A 17,334-nucleotide genomic window follows, 5' to 3' on the forward strand; every position below is an offset into this window, starting at 1 on the left:
TTGTAGAGAATACAGAAGGAATGACATTTTGTCCTCTCAGGGAATCATACAAAGTGACCGTTTGGACTGTCTGCCCTCCTTTCTATTCCATATCCCTAAAAACATTAAGAGATTATTCCTAAAATTGATTTTTGTTTATTACAAACAAAATATTACAGCCAATGTTTAACACCCATAGCTGGCATTAAGCATCAACATGTTGGTCAAAATCAAGACCAACTTCAAGCCATGAACTTTCACTAGATTTTATAATTTTGATTGTCTTACATGACCTTGAAAATTAACTTTTCTTATTTTCATTTATATTAAGTTATAAATCTATTGATTAGAATAGAATAATGGAATGGTTTGGGAAATCAGTTCCCAGAACACACTTGTTTTTAATCCTGGTTTAATCAATGTAAACTTTACCATTAATGATTTAAATACTTGGACTCTTAGAGTATCCTTCAAAGTGTAGACTTTGAAGGAGAATCATTTTTGAAGCAATCTTTAAGTGTTGGATGATGGATATTCTTTGCCACTAATTAATTCCAGATTCGCCGTGTTGCCTGTGATCAACTGTATACTCTTAGTCAGACAGATACTTCAACTCATCCAGATGTACAGAAGCCAAATCAGTTTCTTCTAGGCGTGATTCTCACAGCTCAGCTGCCTCTCTGGTCTCCAACTAGTATTATGAGAGGAGTCAATCAGAGGTATGTGATAAAGATGAGAAAGCTCACATTATACAGAAAGTATAATGAGTTGGGTACTGCTCCCATAAAGTTCACTGTGCATTATTGAGATGACAGAAGAATCTCTCCTCTTCTAGCATTTGTGTCTGAAAGAGGGCATTTCAGTGTTTTTCCCCATTCAGGACTGGAGAGTTAGAATATACCAGGCTTTCTTCTCCTCTGTCGCCCCCAGTTCCCACCTCCACCTTACCTGGTTGGTAAGAGCCTGAAACAATTCAAGCCAGATCACAGTGTAAAGGTCACACTGCTCATGTTCTCTTGAGTGTCACATTCTCAGCTCAGCATACTTCACAACTCCTATGTGTATCTGTATTGGTAAAATCATTGGTGTGCCTCTTGCTAAAATATTGAAGTTGAATTAATGTAAAAGTAGTTATTTTATGCTAGGAAAAGTCTCAGTTGTTTTTATGAACTTCTTATAATAAGGAAAATTATTTTGAAATCAGCCTCTTTTTAATAATTGAAATCTGTTTTTTAGACTATTATCTCAATGTATGGAGTATTTTGATCTGAGGTGCCAATTATTAGATGATCTGACAAGTAAGTAAATGTCTAACTTTGATTTGTATGGGGGGAGTAGATTCGAGGGGGTGGGAAGGAAAAAAAAAGCCAAATGGACATTTCTAATTCTGACTTAATGTATCTAGATATAAGTGAGATTATAATTATTATTTGAAGTTGAATTTCATTTTCCTGAAAATAGCATTAAACCCCATGTGCCAGTTTTCTATTATGTTTCCAACTATTATATGCTGAGAAAATCTGTTGGTTTTAAAAATTGTCAAAGATGCTTATACTTTAATTACACTGATATGGAGCTATTAAGAAGTCTTTCTAGTATAGTCCATTCTGATCATTTTCAAAAGTTGATTATTGAAAGAAAGAGGGAATGTCTATTGAGATGTGTTGGTAGTAATAGAAGTGAGTGACAGAAGTAGACAGGATTCGTATCTGGTGCCAGTCCAGATCTGGCTGACCCTGAAGTATCCCTTTTTACCTCCTCATCCGGGACCCTGCTTGCTTGTGGCTTATAGTGCAGGGAAAGTAGAGCATAATCATTCCTCCTCTCCTACCCAATCCCAACTTCCAATATGGAATCTTGTTTTAAATCCTTGTTTGGAGGGGAAGTGAAATATGCGTCAGGGGAGCAGTTCTCTGGAGTTTGGCACATTGTTTGGAATCCTGAACTCTGCTACTATGCTGTTGACCTCTTTCCTTTGCAGAACTCTGCCCCCTATAGGCGTAGGTAACACTGTGGGAGCATTGGCTCTCCTCATACCCTTCCACCCCTCCTTCCCACCAAACCAGGAGCTTCTTTTAAACAAGGATTGTCTCTTTCATCTTATATCCCCAGCTTGTAGCATAGTGACCTGCACAGAGGAAGCACTCAACATATGTTTTGTTTATGACTGAGAGTGAGTGAAGGAAGGAACGAATATGCATGAGCTGTCATAGTCCTGTAGGTAGTAGCTATAGCCTGCAATTTGTTAATGACAGGGCTTGTTTGTTTTTTGAGTTTGATGAAGTGAAAGATTGGGATGTCTCTCTGCTTGCTTTAATTCAGGATTTTGACTCCATGAACAGAAATACTTCTAAGAAATTGATTTTTTTTTTCTTAGCTTCAGAAATGGAGCAGTTAAGAATCAGCCCAGCTACCATGCTTGAAGATGAGATTACTTGGCTGGATAACTTTGAACCTAATCGCACAGCTGAATGTGAGACCAGTGAAGCAGACAACATCTTACTGGCAGGACATTTACGGCTCATTAAGACCCTTCTTTCACTCTGTGGGGCAGAAAAAGAAATGCTTGGTAATTATTGCTTCATCTTGTCATGTGACAGAATACCTCATTTTCAGTTCCTGCCATAGTATTGTGTGTAATTAGGAAAATAAGATAGGTGCTAAGTGTTGCATAGAAAATTGGCCCTTCAGGCAATAGGAAATTGTCTGGCTTAATGCCTAACAAATTTAAGGTATATTTTATGTGTGTCACTAAACTACATAGGGAATTTTATAGTGTTCAAAAGAGTTGGATCACATAACTTCTTAATACCAAGTAAAAATTATAATTCAAAGTAGGTTTTTCTCTTTTTGCTGTTAGGTATTTTATAAAATATAATCTGTTGTATACCTTACTTCTTTTAAGAGTAATTTTCTTCTAGGGAGGCAGCCCCCAACCACTACCCCTAGAAGATGGATGAGTCTCCTGAGTTACATATGTAATTTGTACAAACATATTAAGTATTATAATTGTATTCAGGAAACAAATCAAAACATTAATTTTCACATTTATCACACAAACTAAGCTCTATAAAAAATATCTTTTTAGCTGCTGGGGATACATAGAAAAGAGTGATTCTAAACCAGGGTGAGAAGGGCAAATTATTTTTATCTAATGAAGGCAAGATTTTAAAAGTTTCAAAACCCTTTAAGGGGATTCCCTATGCCCAAAGTTAGAATTATTTACTCAAACCATCTACCTTGTGGTGTACTTGGCATTTGTGTGTTTCTAAAGTGAAAGTTTGACTCCTTTCACTCTGTTGTAAGTTCATAAAGGAAGGTACCCTTGCTTGTCTCTCTTTGTATCCTGTACCCTGACCCTACCAGCCATCCCCACCTCTCTACCCCAAGAGCTTTGCCAAAAATTAAGCATTAAACTAAACTGAATGCCCTGCTATTGGGTGGCTTAGGTGCCTTTGCCTTTGATATGAAGTGCAAGACAGGATCTTTGAATTAAAATATGTGTTCATCCTCAACATGAATATTATGCTCTATTCCAGGTTCATCACTCATTAAACCATTGTTAGATGACTTCCTTTTCCGAGCTTCTAGAATTATTTTAAATAGTCATTCTCCAGCTGGCAGTGCCGCCATCAGTCAACAGGACTTTCATCCAAAGTATGGAAAATGCACGTTGTGTTCAGTTTTGGTAAAAATTCTAATTCAAAACATTAGTCCAAAAAGATTTTCTTAACTTGGAGTTTGTCTTCTATCTTGTGAGTGTGCATAGCTTATAAGATATTATCCACTATCCAAAGAAATGCATGTAAAGAGACTTAGGATAAAGCCTGCCTGGCACATAGTACATGCTGAGCAAGTATGCTGGTACCATTATTTTCATCAAAAGAGAATAAGTAATAACGTGGTTAATTTGGTCAGTAACAAATTCAAAGAGAAACTGAATTTGTCAGGATTTAGTCCAAAGTGAAAGTCAGTAGGTTCTGAGTCTTGAGGGTTTCTTCTATAAGAAAAGTATAGGTGCTTTAGTGCATGAAACTTGAGATTTGCTGAGTAGTGACTGTTCCTGATAATTAAAACTGTTAGTGATTGATTACAGTGGTAATTTTAGAATCAACTTTTGTATTAGTTTCTGTGGGTAGAAATGTGGGAGATCCTTTTGTAATGCTAACCCTACGTGGGTGATGATTATACTCTTAAAGATAGGAGGTTATTTGCTCTGAATCTAACTTTGTTCTATTCTCATGAAAACGAGAGTTAATTGAGTAATCCTGAGGAAACTGAAGATTTGGCATTTAACCAGTGGGAAAAATTCCCACATAATTCAGTGGTTAATGAAATGGGCAGGGCATAATCAATATTTTATGGAATCCTAAAGGAGTCTTATGTGGGAATATTTCTCTACTTAGAGATCCCTTATTAGCATAATGTGTTTTAGGTAAGAAGCCTTCATTAGGACTCTTGGAGTGTCCCTCAGGATTGAGTGACTCCAATCTTTAGTCCTGCCCAATCTGTGCTAGAAGATTTGGTGCTAACTCCATGGGAGTCTTATTAAAGCAGTAGAAATATATGAGTACATTAATTTCTAGCGAACAGAGGAAATAAATTTTCAATTTTACAGAAATTTTTATTCATGAATTCTTTACTTTATCTTTATTAAAAGTAAAACCTTCATCCACAAGGAGTTATTTTTTAAATCATATATAGTGCCTTGAATAGAAAAGGAAACATTTTGTTTCATCTTTCCTCAGTGCACCGAATGGTGTTCATCACAATTACTCCCAGCGTTTTCCCACCTTTCCATAAAGCCAGAAAGAGATTTAAAATACACAGAAACTCTTTTCACAGTAATGCCATTTTCATATCACACTAACAGCAAAAGAACTTCTTAATATTTAGGCTGTGTATGTGGTACCTCTTATTCATTCTTTACTTGTCCTGTGCAACCCAGAAATCCATGGCCATTGTCCTCAGTGGCCGGCTCAGTGCTGATCTGAAAGCCTCACAGGCCCCTCTTGATCACATCTTCTACACTCCCCTTCCTAAGTGTTTCTTTCAGAGGTTGGATGTCCTCTTTTCTGTGTATCCTTCCTAACCTGTGATCATAGTATCACAAGGTTGGCATAGGTGAGAGTGAGAAATTCCTATTTATCCCCGAAGTTATAATCATTAAAGGTGAGCAGTTTAAACATATTGATTGAGCAAATTATGTATTTTTGTCTCCGTTTTTTCTGCTAAATGGAAAGTTGATTAGTTGATATTTTAACTGTAGGCACATATAAAATGTTTATGAGCATCTATTCTGATTTGCATAGCTTTCTTTTTCTGCCCTTTAGATATTTGAATTTCAGCGTGATATCTACAGAAACCTTGCTTGCTATCTACTTTAATTGAAAGATAGTTATTTCCATGTTGTGATTTTGGTAAAATTTTCAGACTATCCTCTGTTTTTACTGATATATCCTATAGATAAGAATACTCAGGAATCATACGTGACAGATTTTGCTACTTCATCATCAGGCCACGAAGATATTTAGCCCTAAACCATATTCATCCCTCCAGTAGTTCATGGCCTCTGCCTTTGTTAAGTCAGCACTGCCCACTAGATTTACTAGAGTTCTGCCAGCAGACCTCACTTAACCTAATTCTTTGGGGAATTGCAGCTCTTGTACTTTCATTGCAAAAATTGACTTGGACTAATGGACTTGTGTCTTTTATTTTTAGGTGTAGTACAGTGAATAGCCGATTAGCAGCCTATGAAGTCCTTGTAATGTTGGCTGATAGCTCACCTTCAAATCTTCAAATTATTACAAAAGAACTACTTTCTATGCATCATCAACCGGACCCTGCTCTTACCAAGGAGTTTGATGTACGTTTTCTAGACCTTGGTGCACTTAATTTTTTAAAGAGTGGTCTCCTAAACATAGAATGTTTAAAACTATGTTTTCATTTTTCTAATCACAAAGAAAGTCAGTATTATTCTTTTACTTATCATGTTTATATACTCAAGTCAACTAAAATCTATGATGTATTACTAAATGGTACCCTTTTAATTAATTAAAGAGGATACATTTTCAAGTCAGTTAATAATTACTCTCAGTAAAAAGTAGCATTTCAACCTATTTCTTGAGTACATTTATGCTTGGCAAGACACTAGAGATAAATAAGCATTGGCTCTGTCACACTGCAGTCTTTGTTCAGTTAAATTCAACTAAGATTGATTGAGTTTACTATTTGCTAAGAGGTGTGTTGGGCTTTTGGAGCTCAAAACTAAAGATTGATCCCAGCCCTCAAGGTCAGTGTATAATGGAAGAGACAGACCCATAACCAGGTAATTTCAATATAATGGGATCAAATTTAAGATAGAGGTATGTTTGGAACACTCTACTAACAGAGAGACACTTTACCACCAGGTGGTGGTGTTTTGGAAGACTTCTTAGAAAACGTGAAATGTAAAATAGAGCCTTAAAGACTGTGAGCCCATTGAAGCAAGGTGGCAAGATCAGTCCAGCTGTGGGCAAACCTGTGGAGCCCTGGAGCAGCACATTATATGTTGGGATTGCAAGAGGGAAGCAAGTTGGGGTGCCCTGGAGTACCAGACAAGGAGTGGGAGGGCACTTGTACAGCTGCTTGTACATTCTCCACTAACATCACAGTCATTTGAGCTGAGTGTTATGAAACATACAGTGTAGGCAGGAAAGGAAGTGGGAACAGGCATTCTAAATAGAGAAAATAGCACTTGCAGAGTAAAATGTGATGCATAGTTTCACATGTATTTAATCAGATTAAAATGGAAATTTTATTTTCATAAATCAGGAATTATAGCAGCATAATGAAGAATGTCTTATATAAATATTTATATTTTTAGCACTGTTATAAACTAGTTTTTCTTGTTTTTTAACTTTTTTTTTAATCTATGCTTTGGACTACAAGTAAATTACAGTGGTAATTAGATCTTAGAAATCACCCTGCTCTAAGTGTATGTTGAATGTTAATAAAACATATGTAATATGTTCCTTTCCATTCAAAAGATCAACAGGGTCTTGTCAGTTGGTTAGGTATTACATGGATACAGATACTTGTATTTGCAGATAACGTGGCTCTGGTCATGGCATTAGAATCGAGAGACTCTGCTGTAATAGCAGTTGAGAGAATGACATTACAATACCTTTCCACTTGGAGAAGTGCCATGTTGAGCTTTATCCAAGATGCCCTTTCTAAGCACTGCACTGGGATCTACATTATTACAAACATCTTTATGTGAAACGCTAAGGCAGGGGTCCTCAAACTTTTTAAACAGGGGGCCAGTTCACTGTCCCTCAGACCGCTGGAGGGCCAGACTATAGTTTTAAAAAAAACAAAAAACTATGAACAAATTCCTATGCGCACTGCAGGCCCGGGACGAGTCGGCTGCTAAGCAGGACAGGCAGCGGCACCCGGTGGCCCGGATAAATGTCCTCGGCGGGCTGCAGTTTGAGGACGCCTGCGCTAAGGCATTTACCTGTTTATTTAATTGTGTGACTATTAGAGGAAGTTGAGTAGAAGAGTGTTCCCTTCTCAGAAAGGAAGAGAAGGAATATGTGCTTTCCTTGACCATCTAGATGGGCCTGATCAGGATTCTTGCAGAGTAAACACTTCATAGAACCCTAATCCTTTTTTCTTCTTTTTCAGCGTATCGCCTCAATTTGTAAATATGTATTAGTATATTTACTTGATCAATGCCTATCTACCCTACTAGATTGTGAGCTCCTTTGAGATCAGGGTACATTTGAGCTCTCTCTCGAATCCTGGCATAGTTTCTGGCTTATATGCTGTGTACTTTATGAACTAAAAAGAAACATTGAGATGATAGTATATTTATAATTGTGTCAGCATCTGCAGAGCTACTTCATGAATACATGTTTTGCTAGCTTGACTCACAGCTGGAAGGATAAATCTGAGTATATCTCTTTCCTCTTTATATTAGAGCTATGAGGACGTGTGCTGATGGCAGACACTAATTCTCTCCTGTTTCTCCTCTCCTTCCTAGTACCTCCCCCCAGTGGACAGCAGGTCCAGTGCAGGGTTTGTGGGTCTGAGGAATGGTGGCGCCACCTGTTACATGAACGCCGTCTTCCAGCAGCTGTACATGCAGCCTGGTCTCCCTGAGGTGATTTCCTTCCTCTTTCCTGTTGGTTGTGATAAGTAATGTGTACATTGCCTGAAAATTGCTCCACATTCATATAGTGCAATTTGGGGTTTACTAAAATTAGAATACTTAAGGATTCTTCAGTGGCTCCTGAAATAATGCTAGAGTAGTCCCACATTTTTATACATCTGCTGCAATAATATATTTCCTGTTTGACAGATGGTTTTGACCTATGTGATATTTGAACTCCTAAGTTATTTAAGTTGCTAACATTTTTAGTATTTCAGAAATATTTTTACAGTCACATTCAAACACGTAGCATCTAAAAGAACAATGTATGGACTTGCACGTACATAAGTCAAGGTTATCTGTAAAACAGTTAAATATTTCTAACTTTATACTTTATGTCTTTTCAGGCGTTACTTTCAGTGGATGACGACACTGACAATCCAGATGATAGTGTATTCTACCAAGTGCAGTCTCTGTTTGGGCATTTGATGGAAAGCAAGTTGCAGTATTATGTACCTGAGAACTTTTGGAAGGTATTTCACCAGTAACTCTAGATTTAAAGATGTTGACTATTTGGAGTTTGGCTACATTCTTTCTCTAGTGATAGTTGTCTCTTGTCTTTATTAATTCTAGATTAATCCCATTGCCAGAACCTACAGAAGAGTTGTCTATACCATTCTGGAAATCGGTCCTTGATTTCAAGTTATTGGAATGTTCGAATAGTCATTTGTAATTTCTAGGGATTTGCTAATCTTAATTACTTTGGATATTTCTCATGATTCTTATTTTAGCTGTGTGAAGTATTTATTCAACTCATTCCTAAGCACCTATGCCAATTTCACTAATGCCTCTAAATAAAGAACATGCTTTTTTAACATCGCTTTTCTGTGTTTCATGGAAGGAGTAGCTTGTACTTTCCCCCATAGGTGAGTTAGTTTGTAAGAGAGAAACTCTCTGTTCATGGCCTTGGCTCTCGTCCTGTGGTTTCATAGACTTTTTAGGATTGCAAAGGGACCAGAGAAAAGCATGAGTGGCTGAACACAATCTCAGCTCACTTCAGTAAAAACGTTTGCATCCTAATAGTGAACTTAGTTTTTAGAAGCATTAAGTGCTCTTTTACATCCTTTTTTAAAATCATATTCAGAAGTTGCTACTTTTCCTTTAACGACATTTAATTCTTGTTACGTAGATTTTCAAAATGTGGAACAAAGAACTTTATGTGAGAGAACAACAGGATGCATATGAGTTCTTCACTAGCCTCATTGATCAGATGGATGAATATCTCAAGGTAGACAAAGTTTTATTTTCCCTAAACCCCCTCAAAGTAGTATAAGAGCAGTTGTTTAGGGTTTGGGACTGCTGTGAAACTGACAAATCAGAAATTGATCATCTTGCATACAACAACTATATGTCATTTCTTATGGGTTTGAACATCAAAACATCTATACAGATCACTAAAATATATAGATTTCTTCTTACTTCATTTAACACTTGATAAAATACGTGATTCCCAGTCTATACTCCATAATAATAATCATTTGTATCTGCCTACTCTTACCTGTATGCATTAAAGTAACCTGGCCTCAGAGAAGTGCTGTAAGCACTGGTGGCCCCATGCAGAGCTGTCTTGCTTTGGCAAAGGGTACAAAAGAACTAACTAGATTAAAAGTTGTTTGTGGTGATGTTTAAACCCAGAGCTTTAAACATGTGACAGACTTCCTAAATGGTACTGCCTTCTAAGTTACAGACAGCCTCTCATAACTGCCAACATGTGCCTCTCTTCTCAGCGGTAGGCATGTTTTTTAAATAACTTATAAATTTATAGCATTGTCTGCAAGGAAAAAGAAAAGATTGTGGAGAGTCGGTACTGCCTTGGTGCGTGGGGAAAAGGAATCTCGGTCTTGGAGAGTGCTGTCCTGTCAGCAACTCTGACTGACCTGTCTCCTCCACCTTTTATCATCACTCGTAACAGTGACTCTGATGGGTTATAATCCTTTCATTAGTTCCCAGATTAAACTGCCGAGATGACTTCTTTTATTCTGGTGGTTGCATTGACATCTGTGCTTTAGCTTAGTAGTTCTAAATAAAATTCTGTGTAAACAACCTATAAATTCTAGGTGTGTCAACTGAAAATTTATTAACTTTTTATTATTCCAACAGAAAATGGGGAGAGACCAAATTTTTAAGAATACTTTTCAAGGCATCTATTCTGATCAGAAAATCTGTAAAGACTGTCCTCACAGGTTAGTGAAGATATCATTAACATTAAAAAATGATTATTATAATTAAGTGATTTTTCTAGTAGGTTATGAACTTTGCATTTGTTGAGAGACTTGCAGATATCTCAGTGGATCTATTAAGTGTTTATTGAATTACATTTCTTTGCTTTCAATTTCTAAAATTTCTTTGTTGAAATTCATAATTTTAAGCAATTCTAAATTGTCAAATTGATTATTGTAATTTGGTAGTATACTTTTTTAAAATATTTTTTTTATTGATTTCAGAGAGGAAAGGAGAGGGAGATATAGAAACATCAATGTTGAGAGAGAATCATTGATTGGCTGCCTTCTGCACGCCCCACACTGGGGATCAAGCCTGCAACTAGGCATGTGCCCTTGTTCGGATTCGAACCTGGGACCCTTCAGTCCGCAGGCCGACGCTCTATCCACTGAGCCAAACCAGCTAGGGCTGGTAGTGTACTTTTTAAAGAATGAGGAAAGTTATTGTTAATTTCACTGATTGTGAATAGTTTTGTGTTTAATCTCAGGTATTACGACACTTTAAAGCTTTTCAAATTCCATTATTGATCATGGTTTTTCTGTTATTTCCTAACCAGATATGAGCGAGAGGAAGCTTTCATGGCTCTCAATCTAGGAGTTACTTCCTGTCAGAGTTTGGAAATTTCGTTGGACCAGTTTGTTAGAGGAGAAGTTCTAGAGGGAAGTAATGCCTATTACTGTGAAAAGTGTAAAGAAAAGGTATTTCACGTGCCCTTTTAATAAAACTCGATTAATCTTTTATTCCATGTATTTTGTGTTTCATGTAAGATCAGTTTTAAGCTCTATTGTTACTTCCGTTAGATTGTGTCACCCCTTGTGTTTACATGGGTGGTAAGGCCTAGAGAAACCTATGACTTTTGTATTAATTACTTGGCTGTTTTATTTTCTCCAAGGAGCTAATTGTGTTTTGCTTTTCTTTAGAGAATAACAGTCAAAAGGACCTGTATTAAGTCTTTACCTAGTGTCTTGGTCATTCACCTAATGAGATTCGGATTTGACTGGGAAAGTGGACGCTCCATTAAATATGATGAACAGATAAAGGTAACTTTTTTCCCCTGAAAGTTTTTATAACCATTACTGCCTCACTCACTTTTTATTATTTTCTTTTAATATTTTCAAATTTCATGTAAAGTGTGAAAGGCTATAGTCTCAGCATTCTGAGGAGAACATAGCCCCTTGTCCCGAGCAGCTGCTGCCAGTGGAACGGTGTTACCGTGAACAATTACCCTCATTTGCAGAAAGCACCTAGTGTCAGCTGTGAAGTCAGATGCTTTCCTTAATGTTCAAGGAGAGATCACTTGTACTTTGTAAGACTCGTGAGCCATTTGGAGATTTTGTACTTAAATTGTAGAGGTAGTCCTCATTTAAAGTAGGAAACACACATCCCTCTTCTTTGTGTCTGACTTCATTGGGTATGGCAGTTTATGTTACTAATCAACATTCATGTGCTCCTTTGCTTTTAATAGTTTCCCTGGATGTTAAACATGGAGCCGTACACAGTTTCAGGAATGGCTCGCCAAGATTCATCTTCTGAAGTTGGTGAAAATGGACGAAGTATGGATCAGGGAGGTGGAGGGTCTCCACGAAAGAAAGTTGCCCTCACAGAAAACTATGAACTTGTCGGTGTCATTGTACACAGTGGGCAGGCACATGCGGGCCACTACTATTCCTTCATTAAGGATAGGCGGTAAGGGGTTCTCCCAAAAGTCCCTCTCTGCTCTTCCAGTATCTCTTCTCCACTCCCCCTGCCCTCCTGTATATCTCTCTCCACTCCCCTGCCCTCCTGTATATCTCTCCTCCACTCCACTGCCCTCCTGTATATCTGTCATCCAATCCCCTGCCCTCCTGTATATCTCTCTCCACTCCCCTGCCCTCCTGTATATCTCTCTCCACTCCCCTGCCCTCCTGTATATCTGTCCTCCACTCCCCTGCCCTCCTGTATATCTATCCTCCATTCCCCCTGCCCTCCTGTATATCTCTCCTCCACTCCCCCTGCCCTCCTGTATATCTCTTCTTCACTCCCCTGCCCTCCTGTATATCTCTCCTCCACTCCCCTGCCCTCCTGTATATCTGTCATCCAATCCCCTGCCCTCGTGTATATCTCTCTCCACTCCCCTGCCTTCCTGTATATCTCTCCTCCACTCCCCTGCCCTCCTGTATATCTGTCATCCAATCCCCTGCCCTCCTGTATATCTCTCCTCCACTCCCCTGCCCTCCTGTATATCTCTCCTTCACTCCCCTGCCCTCCTGTATCTCTGCCCTCTGCTCCCCCTGCCCTCCTGTATATCTCTCCACTCCCCCTGCCCTCCTGTATATCTCTCCTCCACTCCCCCTGCCCTCCTATATACCTGTCCTCTGCTCCCCCTGTCCTCCTGTATATGTCTTCCACTCCCCTGCCCTTCTGTATATCTGTCCTCTACTCCCCTACCCTCCTATATATTTCTCCTCCACTCTCCCTGTCCTCCTGTATATCTGTCCTCTGCTCCCCCTGCCCTACTTTATCACCCACACTTACCATTATGATGCAAAGAAGCTTTGCATTGTTATTTGGTCTTATTTAATATTGCATTTTTAAAATTGTAACTGTCTTTATGCCTTCAATTTGCAAAATTGTTTTAGAAATTAGAATAACTGTTGCTCTATTTTTCTTAGGTATTTTCAAATGGTAATCACCTGCTATATTTATAGACAATACAAAGAAATAAATATGGAGATGGGATTTTTGTTTTTTATTATAATGTTTGTTTTATCTGTGGGTTCTAGGGGATGTGGAAAAGGAAAGTGGTATAAATTTAATGACACAGTTATAGAAGAATTTGACCTAAATGATGAGACCCTGGAATATGAATGCTTTGGAGGAGAATATAGACCAAAAGTTTATGATCAAAGTAAGTATTTACAAATGGATATTTTCCGTGAGTTCCTTTCTTTCTTTCTTTTTTTTTTAGGATTTTTCTATCAAGTTGGAAGCAGTTTTTTTTACATGAAAATAGAAGAGATTTTTATTCTTTTTACACACCACTTCTCTATATAGGTCCATGAACTCTTTGATAGCCAGAATAAAAATGTTCAAGCTGCTTACAAAATATTTTTTAAATAATTTTTTAAAGCAGCCTTGGAGAAATATAGGGGGATGGGAGGGAGGTATAAGTGAAAAGAATATCAAAGAGAATTCCAACCTTAAAAATAGTTTCAAAAGAAGTAGTTATCCACTAAAATTTTCAGGTTTCCACCCTAGCGGGTTTGGCTCAGTGGATAGAGCGACGGCCTGCGAACTGAAGAGTCCCAGGTTTGATTCCAGTCAAGGGCACATGCCCAGGTTGTGGGCTCAGTCCCCAGTAGGAGATATGCAAGAGGCAGCCAATCAGTGGTTCTCTCTCATCATTGATGTTTCTATCTCTCTCTCCCTCTCCCTTCTCTGAAATCAATAAAAATATATTTTAAAATAAATAAATAAAAATAACAATAGGAGTTACTTCCTGTCAGAGTTTGGAAATTTCTTTGGACCAGTTTCAGGTTTCCTTTTCATTTCTATGGAGGTGTGATTAATTAAAGACGACGTTTCTAGCAACTGTGTTTTTAAAACCACACTTAGTATGCAAAGGAGTCTTTCTACAACCCCACCCTTAGAAAATGTATGAGCCAAAATATGTCACAAAATTCAGTCAGAATTTGCTATTTAAAGAAAAAACATTTTGCAGAGACCTTAGCATTTCTGAAATCTGATTTTGAAATATTCTGGGAGCATTTTAAAATTTCTACTTATTATATTTACTGTATTAGATACCGTGCCATGGTAGTTGTGCATCTAATGTTGGTAGCCTTTAATGGTTGAATATACTATCTTACCAAAACTTACGTAGAGCCCTGACTGGTTTGGCTCAGTGGTTAGAGCGTTGGCCTGTGGACTCAAGGGTCCTGGGTTCGATTCCAGTTAAGGGTATGTACCTTGGTTGCGAGCACATCCCCAGTAGGCGGTGTGCAGAAAGCAGCTGATTGATGTTTCTCTCTCATCGATGTTATTGGCTCTCTCTCCCTCTCTGTAAAAAATCAGTAAAATATATTTTTTTAAAAACTTACGTAGATTTGACTGTTCTATATACATAAATGATTAAGCAAGGCCAATTATAATCCCATCCTATGCCACAGAACTTATTTTTTAAATGTTACTTGCTTTTTTATTAAATTTAGACTTGCCTGGAATATTTATCTTCTTTCCCTTATTGTGTTACCATACAATTCCCTTACTCCCTGCCCCTCTATATCACCCTCCAAGTAATTCTAAGCAGTACTCTAAAAAGACACACATTTTACCCACACTTTGCATTTAACAAATTTAATAAGTAGTTACTTGCTGGATTTATGGGTCCTTTAATTTAGATTGGTAAGACAAGAAAACTTTTTATTTACAAAGACTTCTTTCTTAATGTCTTATTACAAAGCAAATCCATATACTGATGTTCGCCGAAGATACTGGAATGCCTATATGCTCTTCTACCAACGGATATCTGATCAGAACTCCCCAGTCTTACCAAAGAAAAGTCGAGTCAGCGTTGTGCGGCAGGAAGCTGAGGATCTCTCTCTGTGAGTTTCTTTTCTGTGTAATTGGCTGTGTGATTTCAGCAGGGGATATTGTGATCTTTAGTATATTGTTTGGTATTTAAATGTAATTTGCTAAGTTAGAGAGAAATTCTAAAAAGAAAATAAATTGCTCTATCCCTTTTCTTTCTTCTTACTGTTATGTGGTCATTGTTTCCTTGGCGAAAAGTTATTTTGTATTTAGAAAAATGTGTATAAATCATTTTATTCTAGAAGTGAGATTATTTTCATCCCAGCATGTTATTGAATAAACTTTATGTTCAAAGCATAGTAAGCACTATTTCAACATTCAGAAAGTTTTTTTTATCGTATTCTCTGTGAATCTGAGTTTCAATTATTGAATTAGGAGAGTATACAATTTATTTTTAAATCCAGTACCCAGATTATATAGGTTTGTTAGGTTTTAGGAACTACTAAAACAATAGCCACTTTAGTCAGTTTTCTGATTCTGTCTCTTAGATCAGCACCTTCTTCACCAGAAATTTCACCTCAGTCATCCCCTAGGCCCCATAGGCCTAACAATGACCGGCTCTCTATTCTAACCAAACTGGTTAAAAAAGGAGAAAAGAAAGGACTGTTTGTGGAGAAAATGCCTGTTCGAATATATCAGGTAAGAACTGTATAATTCTTAGGGAGAAAATTCAGGTAGTGTTCAAATCCGTCTTGTAGGTCCAGAAGAACTCCAGCTGGTCATCTTGTAGACTTAGCTGTATCTCTAGTGCAACATCTTCTTACCCACGTGTGTCACAAATCTTTCATATCAGGTCATAGAGGTGACTACAAATTCAAGATTGACCCCACCCTCACCATTTCTATGTAACTACGGGATGCCAAAGATAAATAAATAGAAGGCATGGGCAGTAAAAAACAAAAACAAAAAACCACATAGCTAAAATTAACTTATTGTATCTGGAGAGAAAAATAAGTTAAAGTTTATAACTTTTTGGGGGTAAAACTAATATGTCAGTGATGACCATTAATTATTGAATACCTATTCTATGCTACACACTTTAAATAAATTCATAATTCTTAAAACACTCTTGTGGGATAGGTTTTCTTCCCATTCCTCAGATGGAAAAAATATTGGGCTCAGAAAAGGCAAAATGACCAGCTAGTGTCTCAAAGATAGGATTAAAATTCAGAACTGTCTGACTACCAGTTCAGATTTTCCAAACTAAGTAAACAAGCTGAGTAGCCAAAGCAGGGCATTTAAGAAGAATATGGAGTCTACTTGGGAAAGCTCTCTGTTCCTTCCTGCCCAGAATAATAGGTTAGACTTCACTTGTCCTTCACATGGTGGTTTTCCTAAATTTTCCAATAGGATTTAGTTTAATGAATAATAATTCACCTTTTTACAACTTCTTATATATTGAAATGAAGATTTTCCTCTCTTTAAAAAAATTCAGAGCTTAAGAGTAGAGTTACGAATCCTTCTTACCTAACATATCACTAAAAATGTCTTTTACGTGTTGAATATTTTACCGTTTCTTTAAAACAATTGCTAATTTTCTTTTGTAGATGGTGAGAGATGAAAACCTCAAGTTTATGAAGAATAGAGATGTATACAGTAGTGATTATTTCAGTTTTGTGTTGTCTTTAGCATCATTGAATGCTGTAAGTACTAGCTGGATTGTTACTAAAGTAGGAAAAAATTATAATTAAACATCTTTCAGCTAAAGTGTTCAGTGACTCATGTTCACTCTCAGTTGTTAACCTTTAGATGAAATGCAAAAAAATTCTCACAAATGTGTAACTTACTGAGTTATATTAAAATATAGAGAGTATTTGTAATATACCATGCAAGTTGTAGATGGGTGTGGGTTTCCACATACTGGCTTTTTAAAGTGCTATTTAAATTTTATGATGAATCTGGTAGCCATTAGGTGATATCATTGGATATTGGTCTTTGTGGAGATTAATTTTTCCTAATTTGTAATTAGACAGTACCATGATTTGAATTTGCTAATAGGAGGAATACTTTCTCAGTCTTTTGATAGATTACTTAACATCTTGTGGTCTAAAGACTCTATTTTGCCCTACTGGTATGGCTCAGTGGTTGAGTGTCAACCTATGAACCAGGAGGTCATGGTTCGATTTCTGGTCAAGGCACATGCCTTGTTTGCAAGCCCGATCCCCAGTAAGGGGCATGTTTGGGGGCAGCTGACCAATGATTCTCTCTCATCATTGATATTTCTATCTCCCACTCTCTTCCTCTTGAAATCAACAAAAAAAATTTTTTTAATATAAATAAAGACTATTTTGAGAGGACTTAATAAAAAAATGAAGGTGTCTTAAACTCTTTTAAAGTTTAACTGGAACATTTTCTATAATGGCTGGCTAGAT

The 17,334-nt window shown here is 37.2% G+C and overlaps 1 protein-coding gene across 2 annotated transcripts in view; it reads left to right on the forward strand.

The window, feature by feature from the left end:
- USP24 (ubiquitin specific peptidase 24) overlaps positions 1-17,334 on the forward strand; it is a 129,079-nt gene that overhangs the window by 86,923 nt on the left and 24,822 nt on the right. For both annotated transcript variants that reach the window (XM_080654491.1, XM_080654490.1), the window contains exons 38-53: positions 538-698; positions 1,216-1,277; positions 2,357-2,548; positions 3,519-3,636; positions 5,701-5,845; positions 8,006-8,125; positions 8,521-8,646; positions 9,303-9,401; positions 10,274-10,356; positions 10,950-11,091; positions 11,314-11,433; positions 11,859-12,079; positions 13,156-13,280; positions 14,835-14,976; positions 15,451-15,601; positions 16,510-16,605. In XM_080654491.1, coding sequence (XP_080510617.1) covers positions 538-698; positions 1,216-1,277; positions 2,357-2,548; positions 3,519-3,636; positions 5,701-5,845; positions 8,006-8,125; positions 8,521-8,646; positions 9,303-9,401; positions 10,274-10,356; positions 10,950-11,091; positions 11,314-11,433; positions 11,859-12,079; positions 13,156-13,280; positions 14,835-14,976; positions 15,451-15,601; positions 16,510-16,605 — 2,103 coding nt within the window. The remainder of the gene's footprint in view (positions 1-537; positions 699-1,215; positions 1,278-2,356; positions 2,549-3,518; positions 3,637-5,700; positions 5,846-8,005; positions 8,126-8,520; positions 8,647-9,302; positions 9,402-10,273; positions 10,357-10,949; positions 11,092-11,313; positions 11,434-11,858; positions 12,080-13,155; positions 13,281-14,834; positions 14,977-15,450; positions 15,602-16,509; positions 16,606-17,334) is intronic.

Source organism: Plecotus auritus (genome assembly GCF_963455305.1).
Source record: "Plecotus auritus genome assembly, chromosome: 2".
In the NCBI taxonomy this organism is placed as follows: domain Eukaryota; kingdom Metazoa; phylum Chordata; class Mammalia; order Chiroptera; family Vespertilionidae; genus Plecotus; species Plecotus auritus.